At 42.6% G+C, this 21516-nt stretch overlaps 1 protein-coding gene across 8 annotated transcripts in view; it reads left to right on the top strand.

The window, feature by feature from the left end:
- LOC137506317 (putative nuclease HARBI1) overlaps positions 1-19447 on the top strand; it is a 70520-nt gene extending 51073 nt beyond the window's left edge. For all 8 annotated transcript variants that reach the window (XM_068233596.1, XM_068233594.1, XM_068233597.1 and 5 more), the window contains 3 exons: positions 1699-2408; positions 10730-11098; positions 18617-19447. In XM_068233596.1, the coding sequence (XP_068089697.1) occupies positions 1706-2408; positions 10730-11098; positions 18617-18618 (1074 nt within the window). In that variant the 5' untranslated portion in view covers positions 1699-1705 and the 3' untranslated portion in view covers positions 18619-19447. The remainder of the gene's footprint in view (positions 1-1698; positions 2409-10729; positions 11099-18616) is intronic.
- The last annotated feature ends 2069 nt before the right edge of the window (positions 19448-21516 follow it).

Raw genomic sequence — 21516 nt, 5'->3', positions numbered from 1 at the left:
CCGATTGTGCATATTGGGGTCATTTCTGCTACCGATTGTGCATATTGGGGTCATTTCTGCTACCGATTGTGCATATTGGGGTCATTTCTGCTACCGATTGTGCATATTGGGGTCATATCTGCTACCGATTGTGCATATTGGGGTCATATCTGCTACCGATTGTGCATATTGGGGTCATATCTGCTACCGATTGTGCATATTGGGGTCATATCTGCTACCGATTGTGCATATTGGGGCCATATCTGCTACCGATTGTGCATATTGGGACCATATCTGCCACCGATTGTGCATATTGGGACCATATCTGCCACCGATTGTGCATATTGGGACCATATCTGCTACCGATTGTGCATATTGGGACCATATCTGCTACCGATTGTGCATATTGGGACCATATCTGCTACCGATTGTGCATATTGGGACCATATCTGCTACCGATTGTGCATATTGGGGCCATATCTGATAACGATTGTGCATATTGGGGCCATATCTGATAACGATTGTGCATATTGGGGCCATATCTGATAACGATTGTGCATATTGGGGCCATATCTGATAACGATTGTGCATATTGGGGTCATATCTGCTACCGATTGTGCATATTGGGGCTATATCTGATAACGATTGTGCATATTGGGGCTATATCTGATAACGATTGTGCATATTGGGGCTATATCTGATAACGATTGTGCATATTGGGGCCATATCTGATAACGATTGTGCATATTGGGGCCATATCTGCTACCGATTGTGCATATTGGAGCCATATCTGATAACGATTGTGCATATTGGGGTCATTGGACGTGTTTTTTGTTAAAATCTGCTCACATTACGTGTATTTTCTTGAGAAAACCTGCACAATTATGTGAATTTTCTGGGAAAAGGGTCACCAAAACTTGGGCCCTCTGTCTTTGCGTTGCACTTTTAAAGGGAACCCGAGGTGAGAATAATATTGAGGCTGCCATATTTATCTCCCTTTAAGCAATACCAGTTGCCTGGCTGCCGTGCTGGTCCTCTGCCTCTTATTCTTTCAACCATAGACCCTGAACAAGCATGCAGCAGGTCAGGGGTTTCTGACAATATTGTCAGAACTGACAAGATTAGCTGCATGGCTTGTTTCTGGTGTAATTCAGTTCACTACTACAGCCAAATAGATCAGCAGGGCTGCCAGGCAACTAGTATTGTTTAAAAGGAAATAAATATGGCAGCCACCATATCACTCTCACCCTGGGTTCACTTTAAATTACAGTTAGCCCCGCCCTCATCCGGTCATGACCACGCCCATTTTTTCGCCGCGGCGCGCTTCGCGCGCCGCAGGTTGTAGCCACACCCATTTTTGGCGCGGCGCGCTTCGCGCGCCGCAGGTCGTCAGCTCCCCCGGAAATTGGTCCAGCACCTGCATAGCACCCCCTAAAAAAAATTCCTGGAGCCGCCACTGCCTCCCAGATAGAGATTTCTCTAAGGTAACATTATGATTTTGGGCCACACAAGTTTTTGGACCATGTGTGCTTCTCAGACATGCTTTACTTAATTATGCAGAGAGTAGGCCAGCAGATGAGAGAAAACTTTGGAAAACTGTACATAAACTTTAATTTATGCTGCTGTTGTGTTCTTGATGTGAGTAATTACTTTTCCGGTGCAGGTGAATGTGTGATATGAATATTATGTTAACTCCACATTCTTTTTGCTTCTCTGCAGCCCAGTTATGGAACTACACACAATGTTTCGTATACATGATGAAGACACAGAGGAAGACCTATTGCAGCAAGATCCCAATTCTAACCAGAAGCATAAAGAACGTGTGTTTAGACCAAGGATATCCCTCTTTGGATTAAATGAGGAAGAAGTTAGATCAAGGTATCGCTTCAGCACTGAAGTTATACTGGAGTTATATGACCAGATCCAGCAAGATATAGAGCCAAACTGTGAACGCAACCATGCTGTTCCGGGGATGGTAAAGCTGCTCAGTGCTCTACACTATTTTTCCTCTGCATCCTTTCAAGGGACAGTGTCCGCCCTGTCGGGCATATCTCAGCCTAGCTTCAGCAGACACCTGACTCAAGTCCTAAAGGCCATCAACAAGTTAACCCCACAGTATATTGTTTTCCCAGCAGACAAAGCTGCAATACAGACAATAAAAGATGGTTTTTATAAGATGTCCTCTTTCCCTGACGTCATGGGGATAATTGACTGCACACATGTGGCTTTGTCTCCCCCAACAGAAGATATTTACAGAAACAGCAAGAATTTTCACTCCTTAAATGTTCAGATGGTATGTGCCTCTGACATGAGGATTCTTAACCTGGTAGCTGGATATCCTGGATCTACACATGACTCCTATATCCTAAAACATTCAAGCTTACATACAATCTTGACCTCTGGAAATCTCCCAGAAGGCTGGATATTGGGTAAGTCTGAGAAGCAGTATTTGATATTTGTGCATACCAGGGTACTGACTACAGAAGAACTCTATGCTCTTTCTGGAAATAGAAGTTGTTCTCATTTTATTCAAGGACACCTTGTTCACCATCTAACTTCCTCCTACGTTTTCTCCTTTTGAGATAATTTTCCATATTATCTACAAAATACATGTTCAGGACCTGGCAACTAAAAAACTACTAAAAAGTAGATAAAGAAGGAATATCAAACTTATTTTGAGTATTTTTTTATTCCTATTGGAAGCTTAAAATATGTTTTGTTGATAAGGTGTGAAATCCTCTCCTGTGAGAAAACTCAAGAGAAAAGGCAAATGAATAAGGGACAATGGGCCCGATCCAATTCACTTTCTCTCATGTCTGGTACACACCATGCAATTTACCGTCAGATAATCAAGTCAAATAGATTATTTCCAACAGGTCCAATCTGATTTCCAATCACTTTTCTGATCAGTTTGGTAAAGAAGTGATTGGAAAATCGATCAGAAAAATTATCGCGAATCGGACCTGCCGGAATAATCGATTCGATCCATCTATCTGATGGGAAATTGCATGGTGTGTACTAGGCATTAAAGTGTACCTAAAGGGTAAAAAGTTTCCCTAACAGGTACTTACCTCAAGAGGGGGACGCCTCTGGATCCTAAAGAGGCTCCCCCAGCCTCCTCAGGAGAGGGAATCCAGTGCTGGAACTGCTGACAAGGTCTTGTTGGCAGTAGTGGCTTCCCAATGTGCACTGGCGGAAATAGCCTAGCCAGATCGGGTCCACGCTACTGTGCAGGCGCAGAATATTTGCGCCTGCGCAGTCGAGTGGACCCAATCAGGCCCCACAATTTCCGGCAGAGCCTGAGCAGGAAGCCGATAGTGCACCTGTGCGCACCGTTGAATGTAAATATTATTGCCAGTGCTTCTGCGGGGAGGCAGTGCTGGAATGAGCTGGCTAAGAAGGACCAGGAAAGCCTCATTAGGAATCAAAGGCTTCCCCCTCCTGGGGTACGGTATCTATTTTTTTGTAAAATTAATGTAACATGTGTTTTCTCCAAGGGGATATTTTAAAATTATAAATAAAATACCCTTGAAGTCACCAATAAGCAAGAAAATACTGAGAATAATTTTGACAATACTTTTTTCATCAACTTTTTGGTGCTTTTTCAATTGCAGAGTGCAACAGTTATTTATAACAGAAGATGAAAAATTATCTTCTAGGAGAAAAAGTGAATTGGATGAGACCCAATGTGTTTTTGCCCCGCACTTATTCATCATATTTGAATTCAGAGATGTACTTATAAACGTTGGTCCCTATTATAACATTTTGAATTTTAGCGTTGAGGTGTTGGTCTCTTCTTTCCCTTCTACTGTGTGTTCTCTGTAAGGCCCCTTTCAGACAGGCTGCTAACAGGCAATGAATTCACCACCTGTCAGCTGCTCCTGTGCACTGGCCAGCACTTTTTGCTGGTGGTGGATAGGCGGTACCCCCATGGAGTCACACGTGAGTGCGGCCACAGCCCAGCTCAAATGTGAGATATCTCGGTTCTCTTCCACTGGGTAACGCCACCGTGTTTCAACTGTGGTGTGCCTAATGCTGCCATTCGACTGTATTTTAAATGCACAAGAATGGTGTTCGTGGGCGGCAGGCAGGGCACTGAACTGCCTGCCAAACGCACAGTTTAGCCATCAGCCTGAAAGAGGCCTAAGTGTCGCTCATTTACACTAATCCCTCTGTGTGTCCCCTTCTTTCCCTGTTTCCTATGCTTTCTCATCCATGTCTACGTGTGCCTTTCTCAACCATTACTTTCTATGCATGTCTCCTGCCTCATCTGTGTGTCCTCTCTTCCACACTGCCTCAGCTATGCCACCTCTTTTTTACTGTTTCCTCTGTGCATCCCCTAGTTTCACTGCTTGTCCTGTGCTTCTCTGATTTTATCACTTCCTGTGTTTCTTCCCCTCTGCCACACTGCCTCCTTTTTGTGCCTCCTTTATGTGTCCACTTCTATCACACTGCATCATTTATGTGTTCCCCTTTAGCACACTGCCTCCTTTATGTGTCCCCCTCTAGCACACTGCCTCCTTTATGTGTCCCCCTCTAGCACACTGCCTCCTTTATGTGTCCCCCTCTAGCACACTGCCTCCTTTATGTGTACCCCTCTAGCACACTGCTTCCTTTATGTGTCCCTCTCTAGCACACCGCTTCCTTTATGTGTCCCCCTCTAGCACACTGCCTCCTTTACATGTCCCCCCTCTAGCACACTGCCTCCTTTACATGTCCCCCTCTAGCAGACTGCTTCCTTTACATGTCCCCCTCTAGCACGCTGCCTCTATTATGTGTCCCCCTGTAGAAAACTGCCTCCTTTATGTGTCCCCCTCTTGCACACTGCTTCCTTTATGTGTACCCGACTAGCACACTACCTCCATTATGTGTCCCCCTCTAGCACACTGCCTCCTTTACGTGTCCGCCTCTAGCACACTGCCTCCATTATGTGTCCCCCTCCAGCACACTGCCTCCTGTACATGTCCCTCTCTAGCACACTGCCTCATTTACATGTCCCCCTCTAGCACACTGCCTCCATTATGTATCCCCCTGTAGCACACTGCCTCCTTTATGTATCCCCCTCTTGCACACTGCTTCCTTTATGTGTACCCTTGTAGCACACTGCATCCCTTATGTGTCTCCCTCTAGCACACTGCCTACTTTGTGTCCCCCTCTAGCACACTGCTTCCTTTGTGTCCCCCTCCAGCACATAAACTCTGCTGAAGTATGTGCTTTCTTAGTAACAGTATGTAGCTACATATGCAGCTGTGAAACACTTGGGGTTTTCCATCTCTGTAGAGAGGATACTGCTTGGCAGCACATGTACAGAGAATGTGTAGTCAGACAATGTGAATCCAAAGCACAAAAGCACATTTACATTTGAATGGATGAGAAGAAACAAAATAATATTTCTGGGCTGGCTGACTTAAAGCATTGTACACACGTAGGAGTAATGTCACCAGTGAAGAATTGTTACCCAATTCCTCATGCAATTGTGTGGGCCCAATACCGTTTAGTAGTACAATTGTCACAGTAGAACCTGCATTTTACTGGACTAATGCCTAGTACACAGGATGCAATTTTCCATCAGATTGACGGTCATATTAGTTATTTCTAACAAGTTCAATCTGTTTTCCGATCATTTTTCTGGTCATTTCTATACAAAATCGATCAGAACAATGCACCGTGTGTACAAGGCATTGAAAGTCAGAAATGTAGGTCTGACCTGTGTATGTCGTCCCCTATCATTTACTTTAACAAAATAAAAATGTCAGACCTAAATTTCTAGACTTATAGTCAGGGGTCTAGTCCTGGAAAAATAAGTGAGTTGACTCACCCTAAAAACCTCTGCGCCGCGCGCCAAAAAATGGGCGTGGTTAAGCATAGCATGGGCGTGGTCATGGGTGAGGCCAAATATGCATGGCCTTAGCAGTGGTATAAAAGGTCTGCCAGGGGAAGTTTGAGCTCTGTCGTAGTGTATCCCCAAAAAGTAGATGTAATCTGACAGCATTTCACCAAAAATACACATAATCTGGCAGAGGTTCCTCCAAAATACAGATAATATGGCAGTGGTTCCCCCAAAATAGACAATCTGGCAACAGCAGTTCCCCCAACATACACATAATCTGGAAGCAGTTCCCCAAAATATGTGAAACCTGGTAGTGGATCACCCAAAATACACGTAACACCCAAAATACATGTAATCTGGCAGCAGTGGTCCCCCAACATACACAATCTGGCAGCGGTTCCCCAAAATACACGTAATCTGGCATCAGCGGTTCCCCAAAAATACAAATCTGACAGCAGTTCCCCCAAAATAGGTACCCCCAGTATAGCTAGTCAGGTCTATAGGCGTCCCCAGTATAAGTAGCCATGTGTATAGTTGTCCCCAGAATAGGTGGCCAGATGTAGATATGTCACCATAATAGGTAGCCAGGTGTATAGATGTCCTCAGAATAGGTGGTCAGGTGTATAGATATTCCCAGAATAGGTGGCCAGGTGAATAGATGTGCCCAGAATAGGTAGCTAGGTCTATAGGTGTCCCCAGTATAGCCAGGTGTCCCCAGTATATGTAGCCAGGTGTATAGGTGTCCCCAGTATATGTAGCCAGGTGTATAGGTGTCCCCAGTATAGCCAGGTGTCCCCAGTATATGTAGCCAGGTTTATAGTGGCCCCAGTATATGTAGCCAGGTGTATAGGTGTCCCCAATATATGTAGCCAGGTGTATAGGTGTCCCCAGTATATGTAGCCAGGTGTATAGGTGTCCCCAGTATAGCCAGGTGTCCCCAGTATATGTAGCCAGGTGTATAGTGGCCCCAGTATATGTAGCCAGGTGTATAGGTGTCCCCAGTATATGTAGCCAGGTGCATAGGTGTCCCCAGTATAGCCAGGTGTAAAGGTGTCCCCAGTATATGTGCTCAGTATATGTAGCCAGTCTATAGGTGTCCCCAGTATATGTAGCTAGGTGTCCCCCCAGCTGGAGGGGAGCAGCGCAGTGGAGAGGAGCATTGGGCAGAGCAGCGGGGAAGGGCGGACGTTTCCCCCCCACCCTTCCCTCACCTTGGAGCTCCTCTTCCTGGCTCTCCCCTCCATAACAATTGCGGCGGTGGCTGGCGGCGGTGACTGGCAGCGAGCATCAGTGGGCGGGACTTACCTCCTCCAGTGTTCCGGCGAGTTGACGCTGTGCGTGCAGCTAGTCTGGTCTAGTGAAGACCAGAGCAGCGGCACGCACAGCGTCAACTCGCCGGAACACTGGAGCACTGGAGAAGTTAAGTCCCGCCCACTGATGCTCGCTGCCAGTCACCACCGCAATTGTTTTGGAGGGGAGAGCCAGGAAGAGGAGCCCCAAGGTGAGGGAAGGGGGGGGGGGGGGGGGACGTCCGCCCTTCCCCGCTGCTCTGCCCAGTGCTCCTCTCCACTGCGCTGCTCCCCTCCAGGGTGCTAGGGTGGACGGCGTCTTCTCTCCAAAAAAAGTGAGTGGACGTGGTCCGCCCGCGTTCGCGCAGGACTCCTGCTTATAGTTGAGTATATACAGGGAACTTTGCTCTGTAATATTAAACTATTTGAATCAACTCTCTGCAGTGCTAACATGCAATGTATAAATTTAGCAGCAACACACATCCAGCATCCTCCCAGACATTCCCTATTAATAGTCCACATGACCAGAATTAAAAGTGTGGTGCTGTATGTTTGCAGATTATGTGTATGTACATTAAATAATCACTGTGAACTGTCTTTTATGTATGCTCATGTTGTAATAACAAAAATGCTATCACTTGTATAGCATTTTTTTTTTCTGTTGGACTCTTGAGAGCCGTAGCCACTAAAGGAGCACTCAGTAGGCCTCCCTGCAGTGTTAGATAAACTTGCCCATGGACTCCTCACTAAATAGTTTTGAACCCTGGTGCTCCTGTGTCAAAGGTGGTGCCCTTAACTAGTACACTATCCAGCCACTTTGCCTAAAATGACATTTTATTTTTATAGACCAGGAACCGTTCAATATAAAATAAGGTAAATCCTTATGAGAGTAAATATATTTTTCACACTTCTCTATTTTGTAATCTTTCTCTGTAGATTCTACATACTATTCTATTTCCTGCAACAGTTAAATATAAGAGGAGTACTTTTTGTTGAATACTGTGTTTTACACAAAGTAACCTCAGATGCTTTGTGTACTTATGATCAGAGTAATGAATAGAGTAAAGCTGGCCACACACCATACAATTTAAAAGATCAAATTTTACACCAATACGATAATTACGGTCTGATTTCCCCCAAAAATGTTTTCATTTGTTCGAGAAATTTGATAGAATTTCCTGTTTTTATTCGATAAAAGAAGATTGGTAGTGTTGGATTTTTCGTATCAATTTTTATCAAAATCGTATGGTGTATGGTAGATGTCAATTACTTTATGTACAGGCCCAAGCATTTTTTCTGAGTTTCCAATAATTGCTTTTATAATTGGGGAAAAATTGAACATACAGTAGCAAGAAAAAGTATGTGAACCCTTTGGAATTATATGGAGTTCGGCACAAATTGGTCATATAATGTGGTGTGATCTTCATCAGTATAGACAATCACAGTCTGCTTAAAATAAATGTTTCCATGTTTTTATTGAACACACCATGTATCACAGTGCTAATGACATCTCCAAGAGCTAATTGGAGTGAGATGTTATCCAGCTGGAGTCCAATCAATGAGATGAGATTGGAGACATTGGCTACAGCTGCACTGCCCCATAAAAAACACCAGTTTTGAGTTTGCTTTTTCCAAGAAGCATTGCCTGATGTGAATGATGCCTCGCACAAAAGAGCTCTCAGAAGACCTATGATTAAGAATTGTTGACTTGCATAAAGCTGGAAAGGGTTATAAAAGTATCTCCAAAAGCCTTGCAGTTCATCAGTTCATGGTACAACAAATTGTCTATACTCTCCCTAGGAGTCCCCATCCTGTAAAGATGACTACAAGAGCACAGCACAGAATGCTCAATGAGGTGAAGAAGAATCCTAGAGTGTCAGATAAAGACTTACAAAAGTCTCTGGTATATGCTAACATCTATGTTAGCGAATCTACGATATGTAAAACACTAAACAATAATGGAGTTCATGGGAGGATACCACAGAGGAAGCCACTGCTGTCCAAAAAAATCATTGCTGCACTTTTAAAGTTTGCAAAAGAACACCTGGATGTTCCACAGCAGTGCTGGCAAAATATTCTGTGGACAGATGAAACCAAAGTTGTTTGGAAGAAACACACAACTCTGTGTGGAAAGAGTCACAGCACACCAACATCAAAACCTCATCCCAACTGTGAAGTATGGTGGTGGGGGCATCATGGTTTGGGGTTGATTTGCTGCGTCAGGGCCTGGACGAATTGCTATCATCGAAGTAAAAATGAATTCCAAAGTTTATCAAGACATTTTGCAGGTGAGCTTAAAGAGAAACTCCAACCAAGAATTGAACTTTATCCCAATCAGTAGCTGATACCCCCTTTTACATGAGAAATATATTGCTTTTCACAAACAGACCATCAGGGGGCGATGTATGACTGATTTTGTGCTGAAACCCCTCCCACAAGAAGCTCTGGGACCGCGGTACTTTTGGCAGTTTGTTACAATGTAACAAGGTTCACAGACAGGAATTAGCTGTTTACAGCTGTCTCTAACAGCCAAAACAGCTAGCAGCAGCTACATAACCTGCCCCCAGTAAAAATGTCACCATGTAATAAATGTCAGAATGTAAATCGGGGAGAGGAAAGATTTTACAATGAGCAAACACTGACTAAATCATTTATACATAATTATTGTAAAAATGAAGCACTTTTTTTATTGCATTATTTTCACTGGAGGTCCTCTTTAAGGCCATCTGTCCACCAGCTGAAGCTCGGCAGAAGATGGGTGTTGCAACAGCACAATGACCCAAATCCTAAAAGTAAATCAACAACAGAATGGCTTAAACAGAAGAAAATACGCCTTCTGGAGTGTCCCAGTCAGAGTCCTGACCTCAACCCGATTAAGATGCTGTGGCATGACCTCAACAAAGCGATTTACACCAGACATCCCAAGAATATTGCTGAACTAAAACAGTTGTGTAAAGAGAAATGGTCAAAAATTACTCTTGACCGTTGTGCACGTCTGATCTGCAACTACAGGAAACGTTTGGCTGAAGTTATTGCTTCCAAAGGAGACTCAACCAGTTATTAAAACCAAGGGTTCACATACTTTTTTCACCTGCACTGTGAATGTTTACATGCTGTGTACAATAAAAACATGGAAACATAATTATTTGTGTGGTATTAGTTTAAGCAGACTGTGATTGTCTATTGTTGTGCCTTAGATGAAGATCAGATCACACTTTATGACCAATTTGTGCAGAAATCCATATAATTCCAAAAGGTTCACATACTTTTTCTTGCTACTGCATGTGTGTGGTACATTGGTCAAATTTTTTAAATGTTACAATCAGTCATAAAAATTGATTATGATTTATGGTGTGATAATTATGAATGGTGTGTGGCCATACAGCATAAAATCCAACACTCCCGATCTTCTTTTATCGAATAAAAACGTGAATTTCCATCAGATTTCTCAAATGAATGAAAAAAAACCTTTTCGATTTTTCGATACAACCGATTGTATTTATCGAATTGGTGTAAAATTTGAACTTATAATAGTATGGTGTGTGTGACCACCTTTAGAATGTCTCTTTTTTATCTAATTTATCACAGTAGTTTTGTATATTGCCATCTCATAGTTTTGTTTGCTCCTCAGGTGATGACGCATACCCTGTGACAGAGTGGCTTCTAACACCTATAAAAGATCCCAAAACAAAAGCAGAAAAGAATTACAATGCTGCACACAAAGCTGCCCATTCTATTATTGAGCACACATTTGGATCTTTAAAAAGTCGATTTCGGTGTCTTGATCGGTCTGGGGGCGTACTGCAGTATTCTCCAGAAAAGGGAGCACAGATCATACTGGCATGCTGTATTCTACACAATTTGGCTGTCAGCCGAAATGTTCATGTTGACATCCTTGATGATCTTGAAGCACCACCACCAGTACCACCTGTATCAAAAGAAGAGAACACAGACGCAGGAAAACAGGCCAGAACCAGAGTTATCAACCAGTTTTTCACATGTATGTTTTGTTTTGTTTTTTCGTTTTTTATCATTTCATACATATCATTACAGCTGTGGTAGGGGACACACTTGTGTGCGTTTTCTGCACAGAAAAACTGAGAACTCATGTTAATTAATGTGCTAGTTCACACTTAATACGTTTTTCGCGCACAGAAAGAAAACTAACATCTTGCATGATAATTCTGCACATTTTGTTGCTGCTGTGAAAAATACATGCGTTTCTGTGCATACAAACACAAATGGGGCTTGATTCACGAAACCGTGATAACCGTAATTTGCACGTTTGCGCACGATCGCGAATTATCATGCACAATCGCAAATTTCCACAAATTCGCAATTGCGCGCAAACGCGAAAATGCATGCGAAAACGGCCATGATATGAGTTATCACGGTTTAGTGAATCAAGCCCATGGTGTGCAGAAAACACACGCAGAAAACTGCGAAAGACCTCTGCCTTTGGGAAGATGCAAATGGCCTGAATCACTCTCTTAAATTCCTGTATCTTTCAATATTTTCCCCCAAAATTTTTCTTAGCCAGGTGGCATGAAATTGTAGCCATATGGGGAGTGATGGGGTTATGCAGGGTCAGCACAACTCTGCTTATAGCATAGGAGGCGAGCTGATGACAGCTGGGTGGGCAGAACACTGTTTTTCATAGAGATGCTATGAATTTTAACTGGTGCAAATTTTATATTAATCTTACACATGTATTCAGCTTTGAAATAGGACCAATCCAGTGCAGTAGATGATGATTTTGATTAGTCCAATTGCAAAATGCATACACCTGTGTAAATCATATAGTTTGCATGAACTGAATAACGGAAAATTGTATACTTACCTAACCGTAATTTTCCTTTCCTGTACAATTTCCACGTCAGCATACTATGGGTTAACCCCGCCCCCTTAACCCCCTCAGGACATGTAGCTATAAATTTGAAGATGGCTGCCTGGCTCACCGCTTTTTGTAACTAGGCCTATTTCCGTATAAAAGATAAATGTGGGTGGGAAATCCAGTATGCTGACGTGGAAATTGTACAGGTAAGGAAAATTACGGTTAGGTAAGTATACAATTTTCTGTTTTTCTATACAATTCCATGTCAGCATACTATGGGATTTAACTATTACCAAGAAAACGTCTGGGTGGGTAAACAGATTATGCTTAACAATTACACTCTTTATTCAGAGACAAAATAACCATAATCAAATAATATTAACAGAAGTCAAAACTTTTTTCCCAAAGTCAGCGGTAGACCCTGCAGCTGGGTCAACTTTGTAATGAGTTATAAAGGTGTTTATCGATGACCAGTTGGCCGCTCTGCAGATTGTTTCAGGTGAAACTCTGGCGTATGCTGCCCATGAAGCAGATAGTCCTCTTCTGGAGTGGGCTCTAATTTCTTCTGGCGCTTCTTTGACTTTGGCCTTATAAGCTGCCCTGATTGCCCTCACTAACCTCGTTGCGATTGTCCTCGTTGTAGCAGGATGGCCTTTCCTGTATTTGGTAGGTAAGATAAATAACCTCTGTGTCTTACGTATTTCCTTTGTAATATTCAAATATGCAGATAGTATTGAAGGGATGTCCAGTGACTTTGGATACGGCATAGATTAATCTATGAAGTTGGGTAAGTTCCAATTATGGTTGAAATGGTATGAGGTGCCACGTTTGGAATGAATTCGTGAACAGGTTTCAGAGTTACTCTATCTTGGAAGAATTGTAAATATGGTTCAGTGCAAGCTAATGCTTGAATCTCTGAACTGCGCCGAGCGGACATAATTGCGATGGGGAAGAGAAGACTATTTTAATAGTCAGGTTATATAACGTACATTGTTGTAATGGCTCAAAGGGTGCTTGCAACAGTCCTTGTAATACTAAAGGTAGGTCCCATTGAGGATATAAATTCTTTCTTGCAGGTCTTAATTTAGTGACCGCTTTTACAAATTGCAAAACTAGAGGATTTGATGCCCACCTTTGGTCGGTTAATGCGGAGATTGCAGAAATATGTACCTTCAATGTGTTGACACCTAAACCTAGATCGAGACCTTGTTGCAGGAACTGTAAGATATCTGTCACTTTAGGTTTGTAAGGATCAATTTGGTTTTTGGCTGCCATCTCTATAAATTTAAACCGTATACGGTGATATGTGAAATTTGTTGCATTTTTCCGGGCCTGTATCAATGTGTCAACTACACTCTTGGAGCAAGCTAGAGCTAATAGTTTTTGCTTTTCTCAGTTTCCACAGACAGTATTGCTGGGTAGGGGCGAAGTAACTCCCCCTGCGTTAACAGATTCCGCGGGCATGGGAGAGGCACTGGTGCAGCTATCGACAACTCTTGAAGTAACGTATACCAGGGCCTGCGAGGCCAGTTCGGAATTACTGCCAGCACTACTGCTTGTTCCTGTTGTATTTTCTTCAGTACGCGATCATTATTGGAGTTGGGGGAAAGACGTATGCCAGGGTGACATTCCAATTTGTCGTTAGAGCATCCCAGCCCATCGCTTCCTTGAATTTGTACTGGGAAAAAAGCATTTGCATTTCGTGTTGTAAGGGGAGGCCATCAAATCTATTTGAGGTTGACAACAAGTTTCGCATATCATCCTGAATACATCTGTTAGAATCAGCTTTGCTGGCCGTGTTTCCCTGGACATTTGGTTGGTTTCTTATGCAGGTTGCATAATGCAGTCCAGGGAAAAGGGGCCTTTTTTGTCAGCTTGCTGCTGTGGACTGATTTGCATCCACTTGTCATGCAAATTGCTTGTCTGCTTCCTTGGAAGGTTTTCAGTATATATGTCACTTCCTCCCAGAGTTCCTTGCTCGTCATAGGTTTTTGTTTGATAGACTCACCTTGGGCCTCAGCCTGTTTGGATCATATTGTCTATATTCTAGTGTAGTTATTCTTGGGGAGTGCATTCGGCATTCCTATTAGTGCAGTTAGTATTGTGTTATATTTGTACTGCCTAATCTTGTCTTGTCCTGAACTTGCGATTGCACTGCCTCCAGTGGTGTTTGTTTTGCTTTCTGTCTTCATATGTTAGTCAGGGTTGGTACGTTTTGTCACTGTTGAGCTTATCGTGCGGTGTCCGTGCAATTAACGTGTTTTGTCGCTGTTGCGCATAACGTGCGGTGACCGTGTTCAGTTAGTGCTTTGTTATTTTCCTTGGCCTTCACATTTTACCTATTGCTGTATCTTCCTTTATGCTCTGTCTTTATTCAGCCTTGTATCTTTGATAGCAATCGCCTCTTGTGCGATTGGTTTTCACACTCTGGTCTGTTTCATATGTCTATCGTCGCCGGGGGGCGACTAGATTGGTAGACATTTTTAGTCTTCTAGTTTCTGTTCCTGTTCTCTACTATCTTGTTATCTTGTTTCTGTTTGCTCTGTTCTGCTTCAAGTCGTGCAATTCCAATCTGACATCTGTGGTTGTACAGAGAACCTGCTTCTCTGTACTCCACAGCTCCACCTGATGGTTGGAATTTCCCTCTGCATATGTGTTTGCACATACTGGGTACACTTCTTCCGTGATTGTGGGGATTCCCATCTGCTTCAGCACATCTGGAGTGCGCTGTCGGTGGAAATCGACCACAGATCATTACAACATCCATGTTCAATGACCACTCGTTGTTGTCGTATTTGTAATGGCTCAACCTGTTCGGTATCGAATTCTGCACACCCGGAATATGTATTGCCTGTAGGTGTCGTAGGTTGATCTGTGCCCATGTCATAATGGGAGATACTTCCCTCAACAAAGTTCGGCTGTGGGTGCCCCCCTGATTTTGTATTTAGGCCACAGCTGAAGTATTGTCCATTTTCAGAAGTACATACTTGTTTTGTAGTTCCTGTAAAAAGTAATGAAGAGCTTGAAAGGCTGCCCTCAGCTCTAGGATATTTGCTGATGCATTTGCTGTCGGATACGGCCATACGCCTTGAGCATACTGTTGGATGAGATGTGCTCCCCAGCCCCTCTGACTTGCATCAGTAGTTAAGATTAGTGGTGTTGGCATTTGTATGCTGTGATAATTCCACAAATTGGTTGGGATCTTCCACCAGGCGAGTTGGGATTTCGCTGAAGGATGAATCGATATTTGTTGTTGCATACTCCGGCCATCCCATTGGTCCAGAAAATTCCTCTGAAATATCCTGATCTTCCATTTCGCCCATTTTACCATGGGAATTGTTGATGTAATTGTTCCCAAAATCTTTAGACATTCTTTCGCCTGCATGGACTGTTTGCATTCCACCTTCTTTATCCTGGACATTATGTTGTTTAATTTCTCCTCCGGAAGCCTCCCGGAATTCTGAATTGTATTTATCTCGGCTCCTAGAAATATTATCGTCTGGGAGGGTATCAAGCTGCTCTTTTTCCAGTTGACCAACTAACCAAACTGCTGGAGTGTGTGTAATAGTACAGTTCTGTGTTGTAGAGCAGTTTGATATGAAGCAGCTATCAATAGAATGTTGTCTAGGTAAGCGTGTATGCGAAGCCCCTTTTCTCTGAGCAGTGCAATGATAGTAACCAATACCTTTGTGAATGTTCTGGGGGCCGTGGAGATCCCAAACGGAAGAACCTTGAATTGTACTACAGCTTCCTTTTCTATCAATTCGGTCAAGTACTGGGATAGGACCGAATTGTGATGTTCTGATTTGGGAATTCTGGTTTCTTGGAAATGATCTAGAGAAACCCCGTCTTCGAAGCCCCATGAATGGCCCTTTCGTATGGTATCGTGCACCCAGGGATCCTTTACTAGCTCCGCCCACACTTTGAAATACTTGGTTAGTCTTCTTCCAACTTTCTCCGTGTGGGCAGGCGTCCCCTCAGAAAGATTTAGAAGGCTGGAAGGTTGTATTATTGGTTCGCTGTTTGTTATATTTAGCAATGTTTGATTGTTCACTCTGCCATTAGCGACGAAAATTCCGTCCCCCTTTATTGGTGCTAAAGCCTTTGAAACGAGGTTGATAATTTGGCCTGTTACCTATTGGACGTTGTCTCCTCTGGCGGCGATCCTGAGGGAGCAATCCAGACTTACCTCTGTAACTCCACTAATAGCCGTGTCAAGTTTACTACTGAAAAGATTTTTCCCGTCTAAAGGAATTTTACACCATGTAGCCTTGGAATTAGGGTCGGCATACCAACCTTTAAGCCACATGGCCCTTTTGGATGTTAGTGAGTGTAACATGGCCCGAGCGGAAGAACAAATAATATCAAATGATGCCTCACGGATAAAATCCGATGCTATCCAAAAATCCTCTAAGGCCAAAATAAGAGATTCCTTGTCTAGGTCAGCCTGGATTGCCCCCTCCAGATTGTCTGCCCAAGTTCTAAGTGCTCTGGCTACTGAGGTTAAAGCTATGGCCGGACGGCACGCACCGCCCATATTGGTATAGGATTTTTTAAGTTCTGCATCCATTCTTCTTTCCATTACATCTTTAAATGGTACAGAGTCTTCAGATGGTAAAGTTACATGCCTAGCTAGGCATACTACAAAAGCGTCTACCACTGGCGGAGAATCCAGCTACTGTGGTAGTTCTCCTTCCAAAGGATACATATTCATTAATCTATTAGATAATGGAACTTTCTTTTCTAACTTGGACCACTCTTCTTTTATTAAGTTGGTCACCTCCTCCATAATAGGAAACGACACATTGGTTCTTTTTAAATGAGGGTAATAACATTTGGATTTGCTGGGTGGCTCAGACTCATCCTCCCATTGGATAGCCTCCTTTATAGATTTTATAAAGGGATTGACCAAAGCAAAATTAAATCCAAAGTTTATATTTTCCTCTTCTGACTGTTCATCAGGATTAGTGAAAGTATCGTCCTTACCAATACTTATGGGTGTTGATGTGGACGCTGTTTGCTCCATAAGTGTCTGATGTACTATGGCCTCAATTCACTAAGCTTTATCAAACACTTTATCAAACGCTTGATAATTTACCTCATGGGTAATATCTAATTTTGAATTCACTAAGGTGTTATAGAATTATTGAACGTTTTATCGATAAAACATTTGATAAATATATAACACCTTAGTGAATTCAAAATTAGATTTTACCCATGAGGTAAATTATCAAGTGTTTGATAAAGTGTTTGATAAAGCTTAGTGAATTGAGGCCTATGTCCTTAATAAGTGTTGGCAAGTCAGGGCTGGGGGCTTCTCTTTCTTTTGGTAGCGTGAAGAAACGTACCACATACTAATTTTTCATGTAGCGGATAATCTCTGCAAGCCCAACAATAATTCCTCTCTCTATCTGAAGAATAATGATGTTTGTTTGAGCTCCTATTTGATGAAGATCTTCTGCTTGATCCAGAAGATGATTTATGTGTCTGTGAGGCACTAGGAGTCTCTTTAAAAGCTCCAGCAGTCTGAGGGCTGCAGGGATATATAAAAGAAAGAAAAACAAATGCTACTGTCCGCTTATACCCAACTCTTTTCCTGCCTAATACAATGCTAACAACTATTACCAATCGTTAGTGGGCTGGTCTGATACCGAGGCCTGCTGATCATTATTCTCCATTATAAGAATATACACAGTGTCTGCAAAAAATATATATGCTGTTTCAAAAATCCATTCCACATATATATAACAGAGTAACCAAGCAGCTCAGGGTGACCCAAACTATTTTTGTCACAGCTCATACTAGTGGATGAGACTGAATCAGGAAAGATGTGGTTCATCGTGTACAACACATTTCTTTATTTCTCAGTCCATCCTAAACACTGGCATGGATTTAGCCCTCGAAGACTGGAGTTTGACACCTGTGCACTACAACCAATTACATCCCCAACACACGCACACAAGCACACACACCGTATTTTTTGGACCACAAGACTCTCCTGGCCATAAGACACACCTAGGTTTAGAGCAGAGTTCCCCAACCCTGTCCTCAGGGCCCACCAACAGTACATGTAAACCAGAAACATCCACAGGTGAGGTACTGTAATTAGTGTCTCAGCAGCGCTAAATAACTACCTCTGAGGACTTCCACAAAACAAGCACTGTTGGCGGGTCTTGAGGACAGCGTTGGGGAACACTGGTTTAGAGGACAAAAACCAGGGGGAAAAAATATATACTAAACCTGGTGCATCCATGGTGAATGGGCATCTTGTGGATTATGTCCCCTTAGTACCTCATGCCCCCTTGTACCTTTTGTATCTCCTTGTGTCCTCCTATGTCCCTATGTGTCTGCCTCTGTCCTTGTGTCATCCTCTATGCATCTTTGTGTTCTCTATTCGTCCTCTGCTTGGGCACAGTACAGGGAGTCCCCGACATTGCGGTGGTTTGGAGGTTCGTATTGGCAGGCGTTCACAAAGTCAGGAACTTCCTGCATTTGGACTATAAGACACAGTGACCTCACCCCCCCCCCCCCCCCCACTTTTGGGGGAGAAAAAGTGAGTTCAAAAAATACAGCACTTTCTTGACTAACACTTGACCTTTCCCACCAGCCAATAATGTCTATGTAATGGATGTAACAGTGACTGAATTACAGTTGTGCTAATTTTCTGTTGATTTTCTCTTCCAGGAATTCTGGCTATGACAACTGCGGTTACTGTTCCTTAATAACATGGATTGAGAATGCTCTTCTTCTACATGGACTTACAATGATGTGTACTGACCTTATTCCTGCATAGAGTTACCATGTATACGTTTTAGATTTGTAGAAACCGTCAGCATCAAACTCTTGCTCTAGTTTTCCATTTATCGAAACACAACACTATTTTGTAGCGGCAAGCTCGTCATGCTTTATTTATAATTTAGCGGAATAGAGATTTGGTACGTTAGGGTACATTCATACTATGCAACGCATAATACCACACGTTGCTAGGCAATGCATTACACTATCCTGTAGCCCTATCCTGTAGCTAAGGGGGCATGACAGTGTTTTTTCTGCCATGCTGCAATACACTACATTGGTGCAAACTGAAAATGTTTTCATGCTGTCCTTATATTTTAGCTGCCTTGTAAATCACGGCAAAAAAACAGGCAAGCTGGTGTGAACGGGCCCTTAATATTTTTTTTTTTAGCAAGTAAAAAATATTTTTTATATTTGTATAAAACATAGCTAGCGCAAATGTCTTCCTGAGCTAACTGATTGTTAAACACTCCAGTATTTTATGTTTTCTACATATACACGCTGGCTTTGTAGAACCTTACTTTTTAGACTCTACTTAAAACCTTTTGAAGGATTAGCTGAATAGGTAGTTGCTTTGTTGACGTTTTCAACCTATGCTGTCTGTTCCATGAAGTATAATGTAAATTGTGAAGCTCAATGTTTCAGTTCTTCCACGTGTAAGTATTTCCATTGTCACTGGCACTTTTCAATTAAATTCTGTATGCGGTATGTTGACTTGTATGATGACTGATGAGTGTTATTACTTACAACATCCCATTACTCTCCTGTAGCCTGACTAAAGCATATAATGTACTAATCCATCTAAAGCATATAATGTACTAATCCATCTCTCAGTCAGAGTCTCATCAGATGGAATTAGCATTATTTTTACTCTTGGTAAATTTAGGTTGTTCATTTTCTTGCAGTCTTTTTTTTTTTGCCATTGCATTTAAAAAAATGGTTTCCTTGATACTACAGAAATTGTCTCTAATACATTATAAGTACTTGTTATCAGGGCCGGCCTTAGGTTTCACAGCGCCCTGAGCATAACCAGATTTTGGTGCCCCCCCCCCCCATTCATCCTGTTCACACGCACGCACGCGTGTAGTATCAAGGAAAATGGTTTCCTTGATACTACAGAAATTGTCTCTAATACAGTATAAGTACTTGTTATCAGGGCCAGCCTTAGGTTTCACAGCGCCCTGAGCGTAACCAGATTTTGATGCCCCCCCCCCCATTCATCCTGTTCGCACGCACGCACGCACGCACGCACGCACGCACGCACGCACACACACACACACACACACACACACACACACACACAGTGACAGTTAGTGACAAGACAATATATACTCTGTACAGCGATGTGTAATATGTCGGCGCTATAAATACTTAAATAAATAGTGTATATATAATATATACACTAAGGGGGATCTGCCTAATATATATATACACTAAAGGGGAGATCTGCCTACATATACAAGACTAGTAGCCTATATACACTAAGGGGGGGATCTGCCTATTATAGGCAGATCCCCCCCTTAGTGTATATTGGCTACTAGTGTAGGCAGATCCCCCCCTTTAGTGTGTATGTATATAGGCAGACCCCCACAGTGTGTGTGTGTGTATATGCTTGTGTTGTGTTACATTTTGCTTGGATCATACGGGGTCAGCTCAGCTGGGAATCTTATCTGCTGGCTGCTGTATATTATAAGCAACTAAAAGGGGATCTGGTATAGTCTGAGTATCTCTCTCTCTCTCTCTCTCTCTCTCTCTCTCTCTCTCTCTCTCTCTCTCTCTCTCTCTCTCTCTCTCTATATATATATATATATATATATATATATATATATATGCTTAGGCTACCAGATCCCCTTTTAGTTGCCCATAATATACAGTAGCCAGCAGATAAGATTCCCAGCTGAGCTGCCCCCGTATGATCCAAGCAAAATGTAACACAACACAAGCATATACAGGATCTTCTCAAAAAATTAGCATATTGTGATAAAGTTCATTATTTTCTGTAATGTACTGATAAACATTAGACTTTCATATATTTAGATTCAAATACACACAACTGAAGTAGTTCAAGCCTTTTATTGTTTTAATGTGTATCGATGATTTTGGCATACAGCTCATGAAAACCCAAAATTCCTATCTCAAAAAATTAGCATATTTCATCCGACCAATAAAAGAAAAGTGTTTTTAAAACAAAAAAAGCCAACCTTCAAATAATTATGTTCAGTTATGCACTCAATACTTGTTTGGGAATCCTTTTGCAGAAATGACTGCTTCAATGCGGCGTGGCATGGAGGCAATCAGCCTGTGGCACTGCTCAGGTGTTATGGAGGCCCAGGATGCTTCGATAGTGGCCTTAAGCTCATCCAGAGTGTTGGGTCTTGCGTCTCTCAACTTTCTCTTCACAATATCCCAGATTATTTCATTTTTCAGCACGACCTGCGTCCTGCTCAGTGCCAAAAAACACTGGTAAATGGTTTACTGACCATGGTATTACTGTGCTCAATTGGCCTGCCAACTCTCCTGACCTGAACCCCATAAAGAATCTGTGGGATATTGTGAAGAGGCGGTTGAGAGACACAAGACCCAACACTCTGGATGAGCTTAAGGCCGCTATCGAAGCATCCTGGGCCCCCATAACACCTGAGCAGTGCCACATGCTGATTGCCTCCATGCCACGCCGCATTGAAGCAGTCATTTCTGCAAAAGGATTCCCAAACAAGTATTGAGTGCATAACTGAACATAATTATTTGAAGGTTGACTTTTTTTTTGTTTTAAAAACACTTTTCTTTTA

Source organism: Hyperolius riggenbachi, chromosome 1, assembly GCF_040937935.1.
Source record: "Hyperolius riggenbachi isolate aHypRig1 chromosome 1, aHypRig1.pri, whole genome shotgun sequence".
NCBI lineage: Eukaryota > Metazoa > Chordata > Amphibia > Anura > Hyperoliidae > Hyperolius > Hyperolius riggenbachi.
This window is presented reverse-complemented; position numbering and strand designations above follow the sequence as displayed.